The sequence below is a fragment of the Erithacus rubecula genome (genome assembly GCF_903797595.1).
Source record: "Erithacus rubecula genome assembly, chromosome: 5".
NCBI classification, from domain to species: domain Eukaryota; kingdom Metazoa; phylum Chordata; class Aves; order Passeriformes; family Muscicapidae; genus Erithacus; species Erithacus rubecula.
In genome coordinates, this window is record NC_136687.1 from 20,373,379 (window position 1) to 20,395,894 (window position 22,516).

A 22,516-nucleotide genomic window follows, 5' to 3' on the forward strand; every position below is an offset into this window, starting at 1 on the left:
AAATAGCAAAAGAGAAAATGAAAAAAAAATCTTTTTAAAATTGTGCAAATAACATGGAGAAGTTAGCAGAATTTTATCACAAGCTCACCCACAAGAAAAAATGTATTCCTGGATTAAAAATACAGAAACTCAAACTTCTCCTTGTTTTATGAGACCCCAGTTTAGCAATCTCTTTTGGATGAAGTAGTGTAGGTGTTACAAAGTGTAAGAACATTCCAGTGGGCCAATGTGGGATAATCTGCCTGTCATAAATCTCCTTTCGATGACACAGTGATTGACTAAAGTTGCATAAAGTTCCAAATTCTTATTATTTCTGATGAGACTAGATTGTCTTTTTTTTTTTTCTTTTTTTTTTTTTTCGTAATCCATACACATTTCCTTTCTTTCTCTTACAGACCTTGATGTGTGGTGAAGCCTGACCCAGCAATGCTTCCAGTGCATGCCTTTGAATGGCACAACAAACCAACTATGAACCTAAAGCAAACCAATACAGTGTCCTCTCAGTCCCTGCAGTCAGCTCACACATCTCTGCTGCTCCAAACAGCTCCTCTGAAAAGCACAGGGCAAAATGACTGTCATTCCTGACAGGCTCTGTTACAGCTTGTTAACCATGTGGTCAGTGATCCTGAAGTCTCCACCGAGTCTATTAGCAAAGCCTGATACAACAAACTATTCACAGCATGGAACATATCCATCCCAAAAGTCTAGGCGTGTCAGAGCACAAGCAGTGAAGCAAAGGAAGGAAACATTTTTAGCACTCAAAACTGGGTGGAAAATGGAAGCCTACATCAAGTAGTGTTAACTGAATCCTGAGATGGCTGCAAAAGGTCCGTGTATCAATCCAGTACCCGTGTAAGATTTACTAAGACATGTCTTATTTCTTGCAATCAGTTTCTTGACATAAATATAAACTCAGTAAGTCTCAGCAGCCTGTCACTTCTAATTTGCAAGGCTAATAATAACAAGGGGATTTTTAGTGAAGCATGAATTTTGTGAGCTCTTTAGTCTCAGCACATCTGTCCCTGCTCTACTGCCAATCCAACCATTTTGGCAAAAGTAATACAGCAAGCACTGTCAAGAAAAAGGAGCAGAGGAGGAGCATGTAAAGTTTCTCCACTCAGTTTCAGCAGCAGCAAGCTGAAGCGGAGACAAGCACAAATGGATGGGATGCTCATACAACCATGGCCACGGCTCCTGTAGTAAGGAGCTTGCTCAGTCTCAGCACATCAGCACCTTGAGGCAAGTGGTGCCTGGGGAATGCACTGAGTCCTCATTAAGCCGCCAAAAACAGGCACAGAGTCACAGGGTCTTGTTCTTGCTTAGAATGTGATTTTATTGCCTCCTTTTGTCTGTCGCTCTAGGCAACTGCCTTCCTCGCCTGCTCGTAAAACTGGGCCAGCTTGCTAGGGAGCAGCAAAGGAACACTCCGCTTCGAGTTACTGTTTCACCAGATGATGTAACTCCACACAGGAGTATTTTAATTTCTACACAAAAGGTGAGATGCTGGTTAATTTGCTGACCTTAAACCTTGATTTTTGACCTGATCTTAAAACTTTGCCTTCCCAACTCCTGCAAATAGTTACTGATTTGGAATGAAGACAATAGCGAGGTTGCACAAGCAGCCCATGGCAGAACTAGGCTCTAAGTATCTGAGAACTGATGGGTATTTTAGGTATACACCACAATGCCTGTATTTCCATGCACAGCAAAACACTTTACTTGAAAGATATAAATAAAAGCTCTCAACTATTGTGACCCTGTCACATACTTGGTGTAAGTTTTCCAAAAGTGCCAGCTACAGGTATGCTTTGAAACAGAAGTACTGTCTCCACTGACAGCAGTGAGACTGAAACTGAACTACTACCAAGTGCTTTTGCACACCCCACAATATATATTGAAGTATTAGAACACATTGAACAGAACTTAAATCCAGCTTGCAGACAGAGTAAGTGCTTCTCATAGTTCAGTGTGCATCACCACTCTACCTGTAACATATCATTCAGGTTTCCAAGCCATTCAACATTGTAGAACTGATCTATTAAATGTTCAATTTAGACAATCTGACTCCAAAAACTGGTTTTAATTTGCAAACCCTTATCATGTTGGGCTGAAGCCAAACATTTTTTGTGCAGTTTTTACACACTACAATGGATGTGAATCAGGACAACAGAACTGTTCTTCCTACCTTTTCCTGTGAGGCTACTCACGAAATAAAGCACTACTCTATTTGACTTACAGCAGGATCAGGCCATCAGGAATAACTAGACTTCACTCATGTGTTTTACAAAGAATTAATTCTGTAGCTTCATTTAAATGTAACTCAACTTCGAGCAAATAAGGACAGAAGGATAACCAAGAAACAATATGTTAAAAGGGAAAAAAAACATACACCAAGTGCATATGTGCAAAGATTCCCTGCTGCTATGCAGATTTCTTGCTCTTAAGGATGAAGCCATGCTTACATGAAGTGACTTGCAGAATTATAGATCTGGTTTTACTCCTGTTTGACACAAGGGTACTTCCTGCACTGACTTTAATGAGAGACACTGCAGATCTGCTCCAAGTACAATAAAATGAGGGTGAGAGTATGGGGATCATGCCTTCAGGCAATGCTCTACCATCTTGCACAGGACAAGAACCTCTGCCCAGACAGCCTCTACATAACTAGCATGGGGATTCAAATACAGACACTGACACTAACATATCACTTCTAAATGAACAATTTAAAAAACATGTTATTCAATATAAAAAAAGGTCTTTTTGATGTATGCTTATAATGAACACAGAAGAACCCTAGACATTATTTTTATTTTGATTTACATAATGGTTTTTATATTGTTTTAATTTTTGGAATTAACAAAATAATTCTTTTTAATTTGAGAAAAGCTACCAACTAATCTCCCAGCTGAATTTACCCAGAGTACTTTTATATTGATAAAGTCTCAGGTAAAGCAATAAATGAGTTTCTCTGTAGTCATTTCTTTATCCTCTCCATTTCAGCCTCACTGTACTTCATTCCCAGCGTTTTATATTCACAGCTGCTAAAGCTAAGTATATTGAGCCCCAAACACAAACAGATTGAAGCTGGGCAGCAGAAGAGATTACCACTCTGAGGCATCTGTCCATTTCAGCCTTCACAGAGGTGGCAGCTACCGTGACGGGAAGCTGAGTCATGCATAAAGGAAATCCAGTGTACAGATCAAAATAGTAATATAGATCAGCACAGGTTCTGAGCTGCACAGTGGCAGCCTGCAAGCTGCACAGACTACCTGCTTCATATGCAACACAGCTCTGCCTGCCACCAGCACAGTATCTGCCAGGCAACAAACAGACAGGGGGAACAGCTGGAAGTGATACGCCTGGTCCCATTTCATTCAGCCTGCGTTCAGGAAACAATATATTCTGTTAAAGGCTGATACTGTTGTCAGCGCTGTCAAAGACAAAATTTCAAAATTTCAAATTATGCAAACTCAAGTTTTCAACTTAGTAAAGATGACTGCCAGAAAGAGTCTTAAAAAAACACTGCTTTATGGCTGGCATGGTAAAGGGGTGGATCAATGAGCCTCATCTTCCAAAAAAGCTGTCTGAGAAAATAATGATAACACTAATGCAGCAGCAATATGAAGTGATAGTCTCTGCATCTTTATTTGGAGCTGCTTCCACAAGCAAATTCCTACTTAAGAACTGCCTAGTAGTTTATGCAGGAGAAGCAAAGAGATAGCCCAGCTGAAAGTTCATCTCAGCAAAGTACCTAAGCTGTAGCTCAACCCACACTATAAATCATTTCCTTCCTGCACTCATTAACTGTCTGCAGCCTCAAGGAGCTGCTTTTCATCTCTGTATTAGAGAAATTACCTGTTCCTGACATCAGCCAGAAAAAGGCATGCCTAAGCATATTGGCTACACAAAGACTAAGAGAAGTGTAGATAAGACCAACAGTTTTGGAGGAAAAGACACATATGAAGCCTCATTTCCTAGGGAATTGCATCTCATGACTGTCAGATTTTTAAACCGAATTATACCAAAGCTTCAGGCTTGTCTTAAACAGAGCATCAGAGAATCCAGAGAGGAAATAAATATGCATGTCTACCATGACAGCCTTCAAGTGAGATTAGCTCCTTATTGGACACTGCTGAATCCTACAGGAATACATTTGAATTAAAAGTGGGATTTTTCCAATTCCTGGACATTCAGTTCCCAACAGTCCCACAACCCTTCTGCCCAATGCTGACATTTCAATATTAATGGTTGAAATACATGGCTGCATATTTTTCCTTTTTGCAGAAAAGCACATTTTCCCCTGAACAGCTATGTTCACAGAACTTAGACGAATGTTCCTTCTTTAAGAGCTAATATCTCAAAATATACCCATTTCATTTGTTTGAAATCAGTCCAAATTTTATGGGATGCAGAACTAACAATGCAATAGCAAGCAAACAGCACCAAATTTATTCCCTTATACTCACATGCAAATACATATGGGATGCAATTCTTCATAAACTACATTTCTTTTAAGAAATCAGGATTTTTTTTTTTTTAACAAATCTGCTCATCGGTACTTAAGGAACCCATCTGGCTGTCACCTTCGTTTCTGAAACAGAACTGAGCAGTTTGCTTTTGCGTGCTTTATCAGCACTGCTTCCAGGAGAGCCAGTTCAGACTCTCCTACTGCGGCCACAGCGGCAACTCGTCCGGCTGGGACCACGGCAGCGCAGGGGTAACGCAACCCAGTACAGGTCTTAAATACCGGCTCTAAAAACACAGTAAGATTGTTCCGTGTATATTGTACATATTGTGTTATATATCTGGAAATACACAAATCAGCTTTGTAACAGTTACAGCACATCAAATCTATAAATACCACCCGCGTTAAAGACTTTTGTCTCCAGCCTTTCAAACACGGACAAACACCTGCCGAGTGTTTGACAATCCCTCTACCGAAGCCTCCATCCTTCTCCCCAGAAGGGATTCCCACGGCCAACAGACCCACCCGGCTGCCTGCAGCCCCGTGCCCACCCCTCCCCTGCCCCCCAGCCCCTCCTCTCCGCCGTGCTGCCATGTCCCTGCCTGCCCGCCCCTCCCGGGGAGGTTTCTAAACTCGCGGCTCGCCCAGGGCCCGCAGGGGCTGGGGCCGCTCCGCACCGCCCCGCGCCCCCGCCCGCCGACCCCGCCGCCCTCCTGAATATTTCATCGGCGCTGCCCAACGGGATGCCCCGCCACTGACTGCTGCAAAGGGACCGCATCCCGCCGGCGGCGCGCCTCGCTGCTTCCTGTCTCTTTCATTCTTCAAACCGCAGCTTTTCATTTATTCCGATAAATAAATAACTGATTAAAAACAAAGGAAAGAAAAAAAGCAGCAAGAGCATCTCTCTTTTGTATCTGAGCAGGTGGGACTCCTGTGCAGATTACGGAACACGACACAAGAAGGGCTCTGAACTCTTCCGAGCCCAAAGGATGAGCCGGCAGCGGTTTTCCTATAAAAATCCGATCCCGGGGCTGTGACACACTCGGAGGAGCGAAGGCGCCGTCAGCCTCAGCGGAGGCGTCCCCGCTTTGGACACAGCAAACGCTCGCTGGCGGAGGGCGAACCGGAGCGACTCGCCGGCCGGCCGCGCTCCGGGCTCTGCCTCCCGCCGCTCTCCGCGGTGGCCGCGGCCGGCGGGGCGGCGCTGGGCTCCGGCTGCCGCCGCGGGGTCCCGCCGCACCCGGCACCGCTCCGCCGCAAACTTTTCTGCCCGCGCCCTCCCGGCCGCCGGTCCGCAAGGGAGCGGCGCGGGGGGCGGTCGGCGCATCGTCCCCTCGCTCCCCCGGCTCCGGCCGCACCGCCGCCGCGGGGACAGCCGGCGGCCCCGGGCAGCCCGAGAGCCCGCATGGCCGCTGCCCTTCAGCCGGCGGCGAGAGCTGCTGGCGGCGGCGCGGCGCTCCGGGGGCTGCAGTGAGCCGGCGGCTCGCCCTGCGGGATGTGGCCGGCCGGGGCGGGCGGCAGGCTGCCCTGCCCGCGGGACGCGGCGCTGCGGCGGGCGGCGTTCTCCGGGAACCTCTCTGCGCTGCCGTCCCACCTGGTGCCGAGCGGCAGGAGCGTCCGCGTCTTCATCAGCGCCAACCCCGAAGGTAACCGCGGCTGCCGCGCCCGCCCCGCAGCTCCCCCTGCCGCCCGCACGCCCGCCGCTCCCCGGGCACCGCGCTCCGCCGCTCCCTGCGCTCCGCCGCCGCTCCCCGGGCACCGCCGCTCCCCCGGCAGCCCGCTCGGGGCCGCGCCGTGCCCCGCACCGGCTCCTGCCCCTCTCCCAGCCACGGCCCCTCCGTCCGCCCGCCGAGCCGGTGCGCGGCGCGGGGCGAGGCGACCACCGGGTTGTGGGGCGGGCTTTGCCGGGTGTGGGTGTACGGGCTCGCAGACACCGGTGCACTCCGCTCCTTAAGTTTTATGTTAGTAAATGAGACGCCTGAAAGACACCGGGGCGCGGGGCATCCTCTCATTTTTGCGCTGTCGGGCATCTGGAGGGCACACGGGGGTCTGGAGATACGGAAACGGGCTGCATTCTAGCGAAGGGGATGTTTTTCACGGGGGGCATGTTTTGTAGAGCTCTCCTGTGGGGTCTGGTTAATAAGTTTCCGATAGGTTTTACAGCACAATGAAAGCTGGCTGAGATTACAGCTAAGGTGATGCTTTGATCCCAGCTCTACTCAGCTTCCAAGGAAGCCTGCCTTGAAACCTGCAGCTTTAGCTAAATAAAGTCGGGGTCGTATACCCAGTATCTGAATTAATTAGGCATCCTGCTGTTTAAGGCCTATTTTTAAAATTACCCTTTGATTCGAGGAATTTGCATACATTCAGGAGGTGTCATTCCCACTTGTAAGATAGGAGTTGCTGAAGCATATTCCCACTTGAAGCACGGAAATAATAAATTAAGCATTCACACTTATGACGTTACTTGTCTGTAAAAAATGAGCCCGCTGTATTCACAATTATCTTTCACACCACCACCCACCACCTTCCCCCCAACATTTCTAATTCAACAATACTGTCACCTTTTATGCAAACATCAGAGATCTGAAAATCATGCCCGAAACGACAAAATAGTTTGAACTTTGAAGTGAAAATTGTCTTGGCACGAGTACTTACAGGAGTATGAGAAATAGTGCTCACAAGCAAAAAAAAAATTGGCATAGTACTGCTTTGAAGAATTCCCACACCTCCAGCACCTCGTACTTGCTTTCAACACAAGGAAACTCTCAACTCTCCTATTCAACATCACTGTTTGTTTAAAAAGATTATATTCTTTAAGGAGGGCATGAAGGTGTTTGCAGTTTATTGCTGCAATCTAAGCAAAGAAACATAAAAATAGTGATAACTGGGAAAAAATCTATTTGGCTCTGAAAGAAAAATACTGTAGATTTTAGAAGATACGTTACTCATTAGAAATGGATTTCTGCCAGCATTGCCTTAACTGGGAGGCTGATGATGCCTCTGCATGTGATGTGATTGGCATTTAGGTAGCTTGATATATTAGCTAGATATTTGCTAATGTAGAAAAGCCACTAAACTAATTCTAAAAGTTGAGATTTGAAGCCATATATATCAATTTCAAGGATTTTACCCTGGAATTACAATTTGAAAATATCAACTTTAAAAAATCCCAATACTGAAAGAAAACAACTCAAACATTTTAGGATTCTTCACATTATATATCTTGTAGTTTCACATGGTCAAAATGATTAACACTCCTCATGCAAAATATTTTATCTGTGGCATTGTTTCTTTCAAAAATGATAGTAGGGGAGCAAAATTTCTGAGTGGTTACAAGTTTTGGTTATGAACATTTAAGGACTCAATGACAAGAAAAAAACATTACTATTTATTGTTGTTGAAGTATTACTGACTGAATGTTACTTTTGAAAAATGAAATGTGGATAAACAAGAAATTGACCTATAGTGAGATTTAGGCATTTAGTAAAGTACTTTGAAATAGAACTGTTGTTGGTAAAACCCTTGAAAAAGTTATTCATGGTGCAAAAATTCTGTATGAAAAGGTTGCAGTATTCATACTTAGTAAATTTTAACACATTCAACTACAATTTATACTTGCATGACTGAGGCCTTACTTGTTAATTTTCAGCATATCACCACAGTTTATACCCATTCTTCTTGGTGCAGAGCATTCCTGAAAAGGGCAGTGGCTCCTAGACTCACAGAACTGTGGTGTCAGAGAAGTGTAGGGATTAATCCTGTTACAGTCACAAGAAAAATTTATCTACCACTGAAAGTGTACAAACTTAAAAGAAGTTTTCTTGACTTATATTTAGTAAGTGTGTAGGGGAGAATTCTGGTAATCAGTGTTTGGTCTGTTCTTTATAAACATACTTTGGTATGACTGAAATACATTTTATTTTGTATTTTTATTATGCAACTAGGAAAGTGGTTATTTGAAAAATTTATTTAACTAGATGTCTCTAAAAAGAGTAAGTGGAGACAGTGAGCATGTGTAGGAGCAAGACTGCTTCATTTTGAAGTCCTGTTTTCTAGAGGAAATTTTGTAGATTAATGAAACTGTATTTTCCCCTAGTCGTTAGCAGTATTGTCTTGCTCAAGTTGTTGATATCAAATAAGCCATCTTCATGTCACTGAAAATAACTGGATCTTTAAAAACATGGATGTTGCCCTATCATTTGAATACAAACAAATCTGTTTTCACATTTCAGTAGATATAAGAATCAGCATAATTTTGAATATGTATTTAAATAGGCATTTTGGCTGAGAGGGGTTGAAGATTTTATTGGTTTTGGTTTCTTCTATATATTTTCATTACTTCGAAGTGATAAGAAAAGTAAGTCGTATTTGCCTGATGATTGTAATAAGCTTTGCAGTTTCTTGTAGAAATTTATGAACTGTCAATAGAAGGTCAGTTAATAAGTTTCTCTGCTACTCAGTAGTGCCTGTGTAGATGCCTGCCATTAACATACAATTCATGTGAAAAACAACAGGTACAAACTCCCTTATGATTCCATTACATGGAGCTCTAATATCAGCCCTGTATAGGTTCAGAACAGTCCAATGACTCTTGGCACCACTTCACATAGAAAACTATTTGAGTTGCAAAGTTGGCTGTTTCAAGAAGCTATGTGGTGGTGCAAGGAAATATTACAAGCTCTTGTTGAAACTGGTATGCCTTAAATGGAGTAAGGAATTTGTCTTGAATATGAAGTCCAGTGAATTGAAACAAGCAGACAATGCTCTGAACTTTTTTAATCCTTTTGATTCTTCTGAAAGTTTGGAAATCAGCCCTTTGCTAGTTTCACTTGAAGTCTTATTATTGCTTCTATTAGTTAAGACATATCCATTTCTTTAACTCTGAGCTCTTGGAGTTTTGGTTGTGAAGATGCCCTAGTAATCAGTAGAAGCAAATGAATGCACTGACAAGGGATGTGTATAAATCCAAATCCTACACACAGGTGTTCCACTGCAGACAGGATGATAATACCTTTATATAGAGCATGAGTGTGTCTGACACAGGTGGTGTTAGCCAGCCTTATCTCAAAATGTAACCAGGCTTGCACCTGGCGCTTCACACAGTAAGGATGATCCCTTTCCCAGCCACTCTTTCAGCTACATACTGCACTCTCCTCTGAGTAGCACCCTTGCATATCTCCTGAGTTCTAACACTGGATTGCTGTTACTGGATTTTGACAGTTCATAGTTTTTTGCCATTTTTAATAATACTCTGTTGTACAAACAAACAACTGTGATGAGATCATGGACAAGCTTTGTTTTAACAGCCCTGTTTAATTCCTCATGGTTTCTGTGTCTCCAGTACCCATTTTTTTAAACCATTAAACCAGCTACTAGTTTTGCCATGATTAACAATTTTAAGTATGAAGTCCTATGTAGACATGCAGAAATATGAAATGAATATCTTACTCTGTTAGAAGGTACTACTGATATTACCACCACTTTAATGGTTATGTTGTACAAGCAAGTATAAAACAATCTGTACAGCTGGAACTTCACCAGCTTCCCCATGAATTGCCAGAGTGTGGCTTCCTTGTCTTATACTATTGAATAACTTTGAGTTTTCTTGATTTATTATTCAGTTTTTCATCTTAGTTTATTTCCATTGACATGCATCATCCAGAACATTGTATTAACTTGAAAAACACTCAATTCTAGTGAAGTGTAAGTGATCAATGCCAAATTTATTTATATTCTCATGATACGTAGAGCAAAATTGCCACCAGCAGTTAGTTTTGCTGACTAGAGAAGAATTAAATAATGTCTGCAGAAACAGATCTTACCAATGTTTTCATCTGGACCTGTTGTTGTAGGCTGCTTTGCAGGAGTTACATATGTTCTTATATATGTTGATGTATATGTGAAAGGAAAAAAAAACTAATGTGAATTTGTCGTTCAGAGCATGATGAAGATAAAACAGATGAAGAATTATGATTGCTTTAATTACAAAGTTATTGCCATATGTGATAAGAGAAAGGCATAATCTGGCATTCTTAGCATGTTTGAGGTCTGCTATATATTTATACCTGAAATATTGTTTTCCTTAAGGAAAATATAATTGAGGAAATGTTAAAGTGGAAAGATAGTCAAAAGCCAGACCAGTACTTTGTTAATGATGGTCCATTCTGACCAGTCCCAAAATACCATATGGTGTCCCTACTTGGATATGTTACGTGAAGATCTTTTTATAAAGACAATTTTATATAATCTGAGTGGAATTTCTTCCTTAGCTAAAGAAAACCACAGATGTTCAAGTGTATGAAATTGCAAAGGAGGTGTTGCGGAGATGTGGAGACAAATAACTCCAGGACTTTTTTTGTGCTAAGTGTCAGTTCTGGTTACCTAATTTTGTACCTATTTATGGTTTTGTGTGACGCACATCACTTGTAGTGTTTAAGAGTCAAAAACAAAGCTACCACTTGGGAAAAAAAAAATTAGAAGAAAAAAAAAGAGGAGTTCAGTAGTTTTAGAGATAATGTATCTCAGAGTCTGGGGGAGAAAAATCATTCAAGTACCCAGGTTTGGTGTGAACCTTGATTAAAAATACATCTTATTTCAGGAGATCCAGAGGTTCGAGACGCCGACAGTTTGTTAAGTTGGAAAGAAACCTGCCATTTTCAGTACTTCTGCTTCTATGTATAATTTTCTCTTTTCTCTTGTGCTATGAAACAACTCCACTGCTGGTGTGGTTGAGCAAAAAGCAAGATCTGACTTTCCTTGAGAGTATATGGCCAAGTCTTGTGTAGGCTTTAACTTTTTTGCAAGGCAGAACCAACAAGATGGTTTTTTTGCTAAGTAGATCCTCCAGGCTTTGTTCCTGTTATTCTGTCATGCAGATAAACTCAAAAACCTGTAAAAAATCTGACAATCTGTATAAAATGATCTGCTTTTCATGTCCTCCTGTTCTTTATGTGGGCTATCTGCTTGTGTAGCCTGTGGACTGGGCTAAGGATTTACTTTAAATGTACCAAATAGACAAATGATGACTGATGACTTTTCTTTCATTTTCCACAAAATTTTCATTCATGTACTCAAAAGGTAGGATGTGCATTTGGCAGCAATATTATAATCAAGAGTATTGGGTAGGGGTATTTTAATTAAAGAGCAAGATACGTAATTTTGGGGGGTTTGTGGCTTCTTCTTGATATTTAGAAATAAGAAAAATTACCTGAAACTCAGTCATCTTCCTGGTGGCAACACCTGAAGTTAACAGCTTCAAATGGACTAGGTATTTACACCATCTACTTAAACTTTTTTACCACATGTCCATTATTTTTAATATTAAAAATGTTAAAATTATAATTTTCTGTAGTAGTTGTCTGTACACACGTATGCACACATATACATAAATTATATGAAATACTCTAAGCTGTGTAGGATGGTATAAATGGATGTGTGACACTCAAGTCACACTATCATAGACTATATTCAAACTTGTTGGTAGTGCTCATTTCTCATGTGAGAACTGGGTGTGTTTGAAGGGTACCACTCAAGGTTGTGTTTCTAGGAGTGCTAGATTTTGTTGAATGCTATTGTAAAAGTAAAAGATTTACAGAGGAGTGTGATTGCTTTTTCATAGTGTTGGAGAAATAATATTAAAGCAGAGCCTGCAATTTCTTCTTTTTCTTCCTAATTTGGCAAATACTGCTTTATTTCTTCAGATGCTAGACTGTGCCTCGTTGTTGGGGGCAGTGGCTTTCTCTGACTGATGAAGGAGAGCTTCTGGACCCTTGACACAGTTTTTAAGTACAGTGAGGGACAATGACATAAGTGTGCAAATTTCATGGGGTATTAATTTCTCCAATCATGTATTAGATGAGCAGCAGTGGTGTTGAATTGAGCCCTTATTGTGAATTGCTCCCTTGCCAAAGTATGAGACCTTTAAATGAGGGACAGCACCAGGCAGGCAGCATCCCAGTGCCTTGTTTTCTGCCTGCTCAAGGGCAGTGGCATGACCTCTCAGCTGGGCAGCCAGCTGAAGAGGATTTCCAAGGCTGTGTTTCAAGGAGGCCACATGTATTCTGTGGTGGGATTTGTGTAATCACATAAGAGCAGTGTAGTACAAAAGGTACATAACTGCATAGCTTGGCATCCTGTTTCTAAGCTTATGCAGCAAAATAATTCCTCTTAAGAAACTTGCATACATGACTGTGTGGGCATGTGTCCACAGATTTGTGAGCACGCAAGAGGAAATCCTAATTAGACTTGAAGTTTTGTATGGAGAATTTTAAAACATATGTCACATAAAGAAAATTCAAGGAGTTACTAAACTTCTAATTCAAGATATGAGGGCAGTGCACAAATGGTGTTTTTTTCATCTAAAACAAATGAAATTTCTTTGGATCTAGCAGCTAAAATAGTATTTTGTGATGTGAAATCCTTTCAGGCTGCAGTAAAAATACATTAGTGGTATCTACCTACAGTACTTTAAGGTTTTAATATATTGAAGGTGGTAGATATAAATATAGTATCATAAATAGTCATGTGCATGGATTACAAAGAAATCTGCCAGATTTTAATATAGGCAGTACTTTTCAAGAAAACTGCTTTATCCCTTTACAGGAATTTTAATTTAAGAAGGATAATAATAGAATTAGAGAACACAGTTTAATCATGCTCATGTCAGTGCTCCTCTAAAATAAGACCTGACACTACTCTTGTTAATATAGGGTTTGTATCAGAGGTAAGTTTTTACTTACAAAATCTGTGGTCAAAAGTGGAGTAGGGCTACATCACAGGTAGCTGGAAACAAGCAGTGTAGCTGAGTAAATAGTAAGAGAGCCCAAAAGAGTGCAGTGTACCCATGTACTTGCTGCTGTGCTGCGTAAGAGTGACATGTACCAAATGCGACTTTTGTAAGCCACCTCATCACCACCATAATTAAATGGCTCCTTCTGTCTTTAACCTGGTGTTAAACTCCCTCTACACCACCTTTTACTACCCTCTGTTGGGGATGGACAATGTGCTGGACAGACCTTAGGCCTGAGCAGCTACAGCCATTCTTGTGCAGAATATGAATCTAGAGGAAAAAAGTCACCTTTAGAGACTAGATTTATCAGAGTACTCCAAATACACTTCCTGCCAGAAGCTGGAAAGACTAGCAAATGGCAGGGCTTCCACACTGAACTTACTCCAGAGTCATGAGTTGCGTATATCAATCATGGGCACTGATGAAATAGCTAAACATGCCAAATTTTAAACTCTCAGAGCCTGTCAAACACTCTTGTTCAGCCTGCTGCTACCATTTCCTGGGGTGGCAGTGCTGCAGTCTTCAGTAAAGTAACACTCCTCTGTGTTATGATTAAACCCTTGAAAGTATTTATTAATAGAGCCCATTTCACCCTACTAGCAATGGAATACCTTCACAGTCTCATCTGGGCTTTATGAATCTCCATACTGAAACAGGAGATAGTTGAGATAATTATAGCATATGTATGATACCCAGCAATGTTATTTGTGAAACTCTTATTTAGTCTCTAACTAGTAATGTTTTACAAAACATTAAGATGAAAGGAGAATTAATGACTAAGAGCCCTATCTAGACAGCTTTAGTTTCAGAGTTTAAAATTAAGTTAAATTTAAAATATTAGATTAAGATTACTTTTAAGTGATTGAGAACCAATGAGTAACCATGTGGGTTAAATACTTTTAGGTAAGAGGAGTTATCCATACTTGCAGAGTTATGCAAATCATCTGTTACATACAAGATAATTGAGAAGCAAATGCAGTAAGATCAGGCTTAGTGAGTTAGCCCAAAGGAGACCAATACTCCTCTCTGACCCTGGCAATTTCAGATGTATGATAAAAGGATAATAAATCACAACAGGGACAAAGTGGTGAAGATTATGTCTTTGTGCTTAATAGCCTGTGAGGCCCTTTGCTTCCATGAATTTGTCCAGTTGCTTTACTGATTAGTCAATACTCTTGATACTTTGGAAAAGGTAACAGCCTTTCCAAATCTTGAGATGGATTATTGCCCAGTAAAATGCCTAGTCCTGCTAACTTTACTGGGAATTTTTAATGATTTTGTTTTATGAACAAGACCATGTGTATTCACCCAAAGAAGAGATCTCAAAAAAAAAAAAACCCAAAAAACAAAAACAAAAACATGAGAGTATCTGTGGAGAAAGGGTACCTAGAAGCAGATCTCCCAAAAAAAAATAACTTCATCCAAAACCATCATTGTAATGATCCAGTTTTATCTATCTGTATATAGAAAGAGAGGTTAACTGTGAAGACCTAGTTATCAGAATGTCCTTATTCCTACAGAGTTATTAAAATGGAGCCATAATAGGAAATAAATAAGGAGATTACAGCATTCAGCATTCTAAGGAGAATAAGGTGTGAAGTCTGATCCAAAGGAGTCTTGTGCAGGACTCTAATCTAAGGTTTACCTTATTATCAAGAATTTTTGCACTTAACTATGCCAACATGACACTTCTAGAGGATCTTGCTTTACTGTCATAATTAAACATAAATCTTGTATGGCCACTATATAAGTGATTTTCTTGAAATTCTGGAGTTAATATTTTTTTATGTTTCCATACCTACTGCTGTGTAATAAAGGCCCCACAAATTCTAGAAAAGGAGATCAAAAGAAAAATATGTTCTTCCTTAATAATAGTCCTGGTGGGTAGATTCACAGCCTGTACTGTTCTGGCAAGACAAAGTAGTAAGTTCTGAAGAAAATTACTATTTTTCACTCTATAATATTTCTGATAGCTCAGATATTAGTGAGCAGTAGGTGTTGATCTTTTTATGAGTGATTTTAGAAAATACTGGGAAAATCATAGAATCATAATATTATTATTTTATAATGGTCTTGTTTATATATATATTGTATTACATTTAAAAGTGATGAAGAATTATGCAGTGCTCTTGCAACAAGTTATTGAAGCATTTCTGTTTGATCCCTAATTTCTGTGTGATCCCTAATTTGGTACATCAAAATACTAGCAAAATTTGGATCATTATTTACTTTGAAATGCAAGTAATTTCCACTTGGGATTTTAAAGAACTAAGCCGTCTTTGGTGAGCAAAGTTAGTGCCATTGAGTTCCATGAGTTGCCTTCTAAAGCAGGTGTGTGTGGCTGCAACAGAGGCCCAAGGGACCTTAGACAGATATTTCATTAGTTATTTTTTATTGTGCAAATCACAGATTACAGGGGCTGCCAGGGCCCTCTGGAGGCTTTCAGATCTGTCCTCCTGTCTGAAGCAGGAGCAAACATACCTGTGCCATTCCTGACAGGTTATCTCACTCTTCATGAGCTGTCTCCAAGCCAGTTAGGAAAATACACAGGAAAGCAGACTGTACAGCATGCTGCAGTGGTGTGTCTTCAAGAGCACTATGGTCATGCTTGCATGCAACACACAGACATAAAATAAGCTCATTAGTCAATAACATTACCAAAAGTAAAATCTTTCCTGAAACCCTCCTTGTTTAGTCATCATTTATTCCTCCCCTCTTTTTTAGAAAACAGAGATTAAAATGCAAATAATCTCTTTACACTCTACCTGTTTTAATTAAAAATGTTCTATTTTATACTTTCTATAATCAACTATGTATAATATTATATAATTCTTATATAAATTCTTAAATAATTATATAATTATTTAAGCAATTCCATTGCTGGTATATTGTTCCAATGTTAATGCCACAGTCATCTCCTCACAGTTATTATGTAAAATTCAAAATAATTTCAGACAAAATCTCCAATTATAGATTCAGTTGCCTTTAACCATGTGTAGTGTGGCAGATAAAAGATTAATTTTTGTCTATTATGTGGCCACGGGACAAATACCTTTGCAGGCACTGAGAAAGACTGATAGTGTTTGGCAGTACAAGAAAGGGAAACAAAGTCAAGTCCACCATCTCAGCCAGATTCTACACTGCCATTGAGGCCATAGAATCACAGAAGGTCTTTATCTTCCTTTAAAGATAATTGTAACTCATTGGGTATTATTGTCAGGAAAATGAGAGCAAAGAGTTGGGGAGGATGACTAAAGTAATTTGAAAGTACTAATCTGGGAAACATTCTGTAGTTCAGTCATTGATTATTTAAACTGGTATGCCATTTGGAAGTTTTCTTTAAATATTATTTTCTATATCATAATTGTAGAAGGTATTTGTGAGAAATTATCCTTACTTGTTTCAACTACATCTGCTTCTCCAGGTGACTAGAATATGTATTGTCCTTTTTCAATTACTAACTCCTCAAGATTGTTAAACTTCAAATTTACTGTTACCTTTACATTTAATCAACAAAATGTGGCTAGGAAGCAGAAGAAATTAGTAAAGCCTAGAGCAAGAAAGCAATAGCTAGGAAAATCAAGGCATCACAGGAATAATTGATTGAGAAAAACAGGTACATTTTAGAATTTATTAAAAATGGCCTTTTCAACTGGATTATATAATCTTCACTAAAAATAATACTTAGATGAATCATTAGAATTGGAAGGATAAGGAGAACAAGGCCTGATAAATCACTCTTCCTTTACATGTCAATCACTGTTTGCCTCTCAGAGATTACATAATCCATCAAAACGAGCCAGTTTTGTGAATTATTTGGCCATGTTCAATGGGTTTCAATGCAGACCCTACTTGGAATTCCCAGATTAAAAACTGTTGCACCACAGGGCCTGTAAGTGGGTGTTAATACCTGGGTTGAAATTTTCTGTCAGTAAGTGAAGTAGTCCTTTAAAATAATTTGAGATCCTCTTCTTCAGGCAAGCCGTGGTTGAGTTTCTGACATCCCTCCCTCATGTGGTCCCATTATCCTGGGCTTAATGCCCTCTTGCAGCTGCTCTCCTTTGCTGGGCTTGTCATTTCATTTATTCATCTTTGATAACAGTTTCTACAACAACCATGAGCTATTGTGACTGTTCAGTGATGTTATTAATCTTCTCCATTCAGCATCAAGGAAAAAAATCTGTTGCAAAGAAAACTCCTACTATATATTGATGCAAACTTACTGCACTGATAGCAAGCAACTCTTTTTCTTATGTGGGTGCTTCTGCACACCCAAAAGTGAGACTTTTTCATCTTCTGGCATAAAAGTCTTCATATCTTTCACTTGAAGCCCACACAGTAGGCTGCATTTATCAGTCGTGCTTTTCCAGTTGTCCCAACCAACCTCACCAGTTTTGCAGTGATCCAAACTGTGGCTGTATTACACCAAACTTAAGGAAGAATACAAGCTGGATTGGTTCTCCATGACTTGTGCACCTAAAGTACAAAATTTAGATAAGGGAAGAGGAGCTTGACTCAGGAGCCAACAGTGCTTGCAGAGCTCTTCCATGGTTTTGCAGTATTGCCAGATGCAAAGTCACATAGGAGTGTATAATGAAATTTCTTCAGAATGAGGTGTATTTAATGGTCCTGTACCAGACTGTACTGTGAAATAAGTGTGTGCCTTTATGAGACTGGCTTTCTTGTGGTTTTTTTAGGGCTCTGCTCTGCTTTATGCTTTCTCAAAGCCCACAAATACTACTTCATTCTCTTCCAGCACTTGAACCTGCAGTTTGGAGGAAGAATGTCTGTGACATCCCTTTGCTTTATTGACTGCCACAGCCTCATTGCCTTAAGTGCCTTAGTAACACAGCCTGATGGTTTTTTCTTTGGTCTAGTGCTGTGAGAAAAGAAGTAGCTAAGCTATTGCAGTATACACATAATTTAATTGTAAAGACATTTTCCAGTGTTCTAAGCATTTTTTCTGCTTTCTGGGAAATTCCATAAGTTTTTGAAGTGTGAGTGAACACCTCTCAATGAACCAGTGGGATTTTTTCCCATAACTTTATTACTGCATTGGCCCTTATTTCTGTCCTCTGATATTCATTTTTCCACAACTCATTCAGAATTCCTCCTTCACATTTCACAAGTTTTTCTTTCACATTAATTTTGATCATAGTAGCAAATTCTTGTCTTAACAGGCCTTGTTGTTTTCCAGTGCTTATTTTTCATAACCTTTGATGTTCTGCAGAGATAATGTTCAGATTTAATTTTGGTGTGTCTAAGTATGTTGTGTCTTCAGTTCTCCTGTTTAGTCATTTAATTGTACCACAATAATGGCTTGCAAATTGTCATGTTTTCAGGAGCTTTTCAACTTGTTTTATTAAGTGAAAGAATTAGACTTTTTTTAATTCTTCCACTTGTGCAGAGTGCAGAGAGCTCTTCCCCTGCAGTTCCTGCTGTTTGTGGCACTTTTGTGCAGACGTGTTTGCATTTCTGTGTTTGCCACAAACCACACTCGGGGGACACAGGGACACCTATGCACCCAAGCTGCAGTCTAGGGACAACATGCAGGCTTGGGAAAGGATTTCAGGTCAACCTAACTCTTCTTGTTTTATTTAAGAACATCTATGTATGAGGGTGCTGTGTTTACAAGAGACAATGTAAAGTTAGTTAATTAGGACACATTATGAGATAAAATTCTGCTTTGGAGTCCCCATCCATATCACCATTAGAGTGACACAAGGGTATGTACTGTTTACTGGTCAATTTATTTATGGATTGAGAGAGTTCATGCAGACTCTGGAAGTCAGTAAGGTATGAAAAGATACAGGCTTTCAATACATGCCAAATGTAGAACTTCATTTAAAATCTACTGAGATTAGCAGATCTTTCTATTAACTTCACCAGCTTTTGGATCCAATTCCAAATTTGTTTCATGTGAGCATGCTGCACACAAAATAGAAATGTCAGAAACCAACGTTTGTTTCAAATTGGGAAGGCAATTGTGAATAAGGAGAATTCGAATCTTGATATTTGGGTATAAAAACCACATTTCCCCTTCTCTTATATCAGTTTAATACTGATATTTCCCCTAAATTATTCATTTTAACATGGGTAACATGGGTCAGGACCCCTTTGATTTTACTAGCCAACTTTTTTTTTTCTATTGTTTGGGTGTTAAACCAATAGGTGGCACTGGTTAAGCATATTAGAAGTCAAGATGCATGGTATTTTATAAAATGACACTGCAAAATCTGGCCATTATAATTTTTTTTTAAATTTAAAATACATAATTTTGAAAGTGTATGTTGCCCATGTTCATCTACTGTTTATGTGGTTTTTTGCATCTGTCATCTTACTGATCTGAAAACATGGAACATTTCAGAGAAAACCATGCCTCATTTTAAATCAGGTATTGTTTGATTTGGAGATAAAAATAAGAGTTAATTGCTGCAACTAGAAGTTTTAGGCTTATAATTACACCCTACATTTTGAATCCTGCCTAGTTAGGTCTTTTGTTTTGAAAGTGTGTTTGTTTAAGTGTTCTGGTGTAGATCACAAATTTGTAATCACATCCTGTCATTTCTTCCCGCTTGAGAGACACATTTCAGAATTACTTATCATCTTGATGTTATTTTTCATTATTTCTTCTGACTTTCATGACAAGCAGAAATTCCTTTGGGCTGAAATGCTTAGTCCAGTCTTGTATTTATTTTTTTCTAAGATATGATAAGGTTGAGTCACATGGACTTTGTGCACATCTCCTGAGAGAGCTCTGTCCATCAGGTGGAGTGAGGACACGCAGCTGTGTTACATCACTGTAATGTTGGAGTGTTTTGCTAATCAGAATTTATTTGGATGGTTACTGATTTGTGGAGTTTAGTTGGATTAGTGAATGATATCTTCAGTCTGTCCAGTTTCTTATTTGCCTTCCAGACAGCCAGTAGAGACCTCGTTATTTTGGGAGAATTGACCCAGACCAACCTGTTCCCATTCCTGGGCTACCTAACCTTGGGAAGCTTTGGATCCCAATTCTAATGCTCTCTCATAGAAACTCCAAGAGAAATAAATGACAGCAGTGTCTATGGAGTTCATTTTCTAGGAGGGGAAGGGTAGTAGGGAGCTCAAGTATTTTTTCTCCCCTCTTACCTGCTACATGATTCAAACCCACTTACTGCTTGCAAAATGTTCTGAGATGAAATGTGCTCTAGAAATGAAAATTACTTCTTATTATGGTATTATTTTCAGAGACAAATTTTCCATAATATTTAGGGACATGTAACCTCCTAATATTCGATTTTTTTAGTAGCATGGGTGATGCACGACGCTGTTGTGCATTATCAATGAAAAGGGTGGTTTAAAAGGAATTATTCAGTTGAACAGTCATATGAGTCAAGAACATGCTCGCATTAAGAGACTTGGCAGACACTTCTTACTTGGCACTGCTGCTAAGTAATTAAAGTGCAGAAATTCTCACTGCAGTTAATAGACAACGGTTATAAAATACCCACTGTTTTTAATATTGCTGTCCATTACTAAAAAATAGTCCTGTGGCAAGAATCTGTTCTACCCTTCTATCAAATCTAAGCATTTAGAAACTTAGAGAAAGGAGATAGCTGGGTATCTTAGTGGACATGCCCTCAGGACTAGATCAGAAGTTTGCTGCTCATCCAGGGCTTCCATAGTTGCACAAGAGGGTCTAGCATTATGTATTAATAAATATGAATTGGGCAGGAGACTATGGCAGCAGAGAAGAGGGCTGAAAGAATGAGGTGAAAAACCCCAGCCAGTGTCTGTCCTGACCCACTGCAAAGCTCGAGAACACCAAGAATGGAGGAGGTGATACAGAAATTGTTTCTTCCATGTGCACAAGGAGCTGCTCTTTCTTGGATGACTGCCTGGAGATGACACCTGTAGACAGCTCTGTGACCCCATATGACATTTATTTCTGGGTGCCTTGAACAGCTGCAAGAGCAGTTTGGTTTGTTTTTTGGGTTTGTTTTTTTTTTTTTTTTTTCTTTTGTCCTTTTTTTTTTTTTTTCCTGCCTTGATTCTTCCAGGTTCAGCTGCCTGCCTCAACTTGTTATGTCAGTCAACAATTTTCTTGCTGGCTCTTTCAAGCTGGGTATTGCAATGTTCCCCTGTCAGTCAAAGAGTGGCAAGGCAAACACCCTCCCTGCCTAGGATTTTCCTCTGCTCAAGGGCCTTAGCTTGCATCATGCATGGGCATGGTTACTCAGAGGTTACTTTTCCATGAATAGATTGTCAGCTTGAGTATGCTGCTCATTGGAGCGTGGTGGAGTGGGATTCTCTGTCCCCACATTGGCACCTCCCTTGCAACACATGGTAGGAGAATGGAGCTGAGCAATCCTTGTTCAGCTGCATCCAGCCTTCACTGAGTAGTCAATGTGTGACTGCAGCCCACATACATTAAAACAGCCACTCACATCAATGTGTCTGAGCTCAGACCAGTACAGCACCAGCAAAAATATAAACTATTTGGTCTCAGGACAGAATAACTGGTGCTTGGAAATGGGCAATTTCCATCAGGCCCATATTAACTCTTTCTGTTCAGTTGCATATACATTTTGAAATTTTCTTCAACAGGGCTGTGTTCCATGACTTATTTTATCCCAGAGATTAATGTTTGGCAACTCTTTGTAAATACATATCATCTGTTTACTAACACTAGAGTGAAAAATGTACTTGCTCTATTAAAATAAAAGAAATTACTTTAATAGGAGAACAGCTTGTGTTTGAAGGTCAGACTTTGGCATGGGAATAGTTCACGCTGAGAAGCAGCACCTCAGCATCTCTAATAAAAACTGGCAGTGATTTCACTGAGCTACAAGCCTTCAGAAATCACACTGCACACAAACAGTTGTGTTTATTGGACAGGAGAAAGGATGTAGATGGATATGTGACCAATTCAGTCCAGTCCTCAGGATTGCCCTGGGGAGCACGAGGAGAAGGAGGGTGCACTGGCATCCTCAGTGTGTAGGGTGGTCAGGACAGTGTGGTTATGGAATGGCTTAGGAGGCAGCCAGAGATGGCTCTTGAATGGAAGATGTGCACTCAGCAAGCCACTGTCTTTTGGGTTTGTTTAAATGCTGGAGACAAGTTTAGGGTTGTGTGAGGTTTTTAAGTTTTCTCTTATGCTTTTTCAGATGTAGTTTCATTCCCACCGTTTTTTGTGAACTATTTGTATTTCTGAGTATGAGAATTAACATTAAGAGGCGTAGAAAGCTCATCTCACATCTACTGTCTCATGTTTGCTG

The 22,516-nt window shown here is 40.1% G+C and overlaps 1 protein-coding gene across 1 annotated transcript in view; it reads left to right on the forward strand.

The window, feature by feature from the left end:
- The first annotated feature begins 5,908 nt into the window (after window positions 1-5,908).
- The window catches only part of NWD2 (NACHT and WD repeat domain containing 2), a 49,915-nt gene continuing 33,307 nt past the window's right edge, over window positions 5,909-22,516 (forward strand). The window contains exon 1 of the mRNA XM_079306111.1: window positions 5,909-6,111. Coding sequence (XP_079162237.1) covers window positions 5,961-6,111 — 151 coding nt within the window. The 5' untranslated portion in view covers window positions 5,909-5,960. The remainder of the gene's footprint in view (window positions 6,112-22,516) is intronic.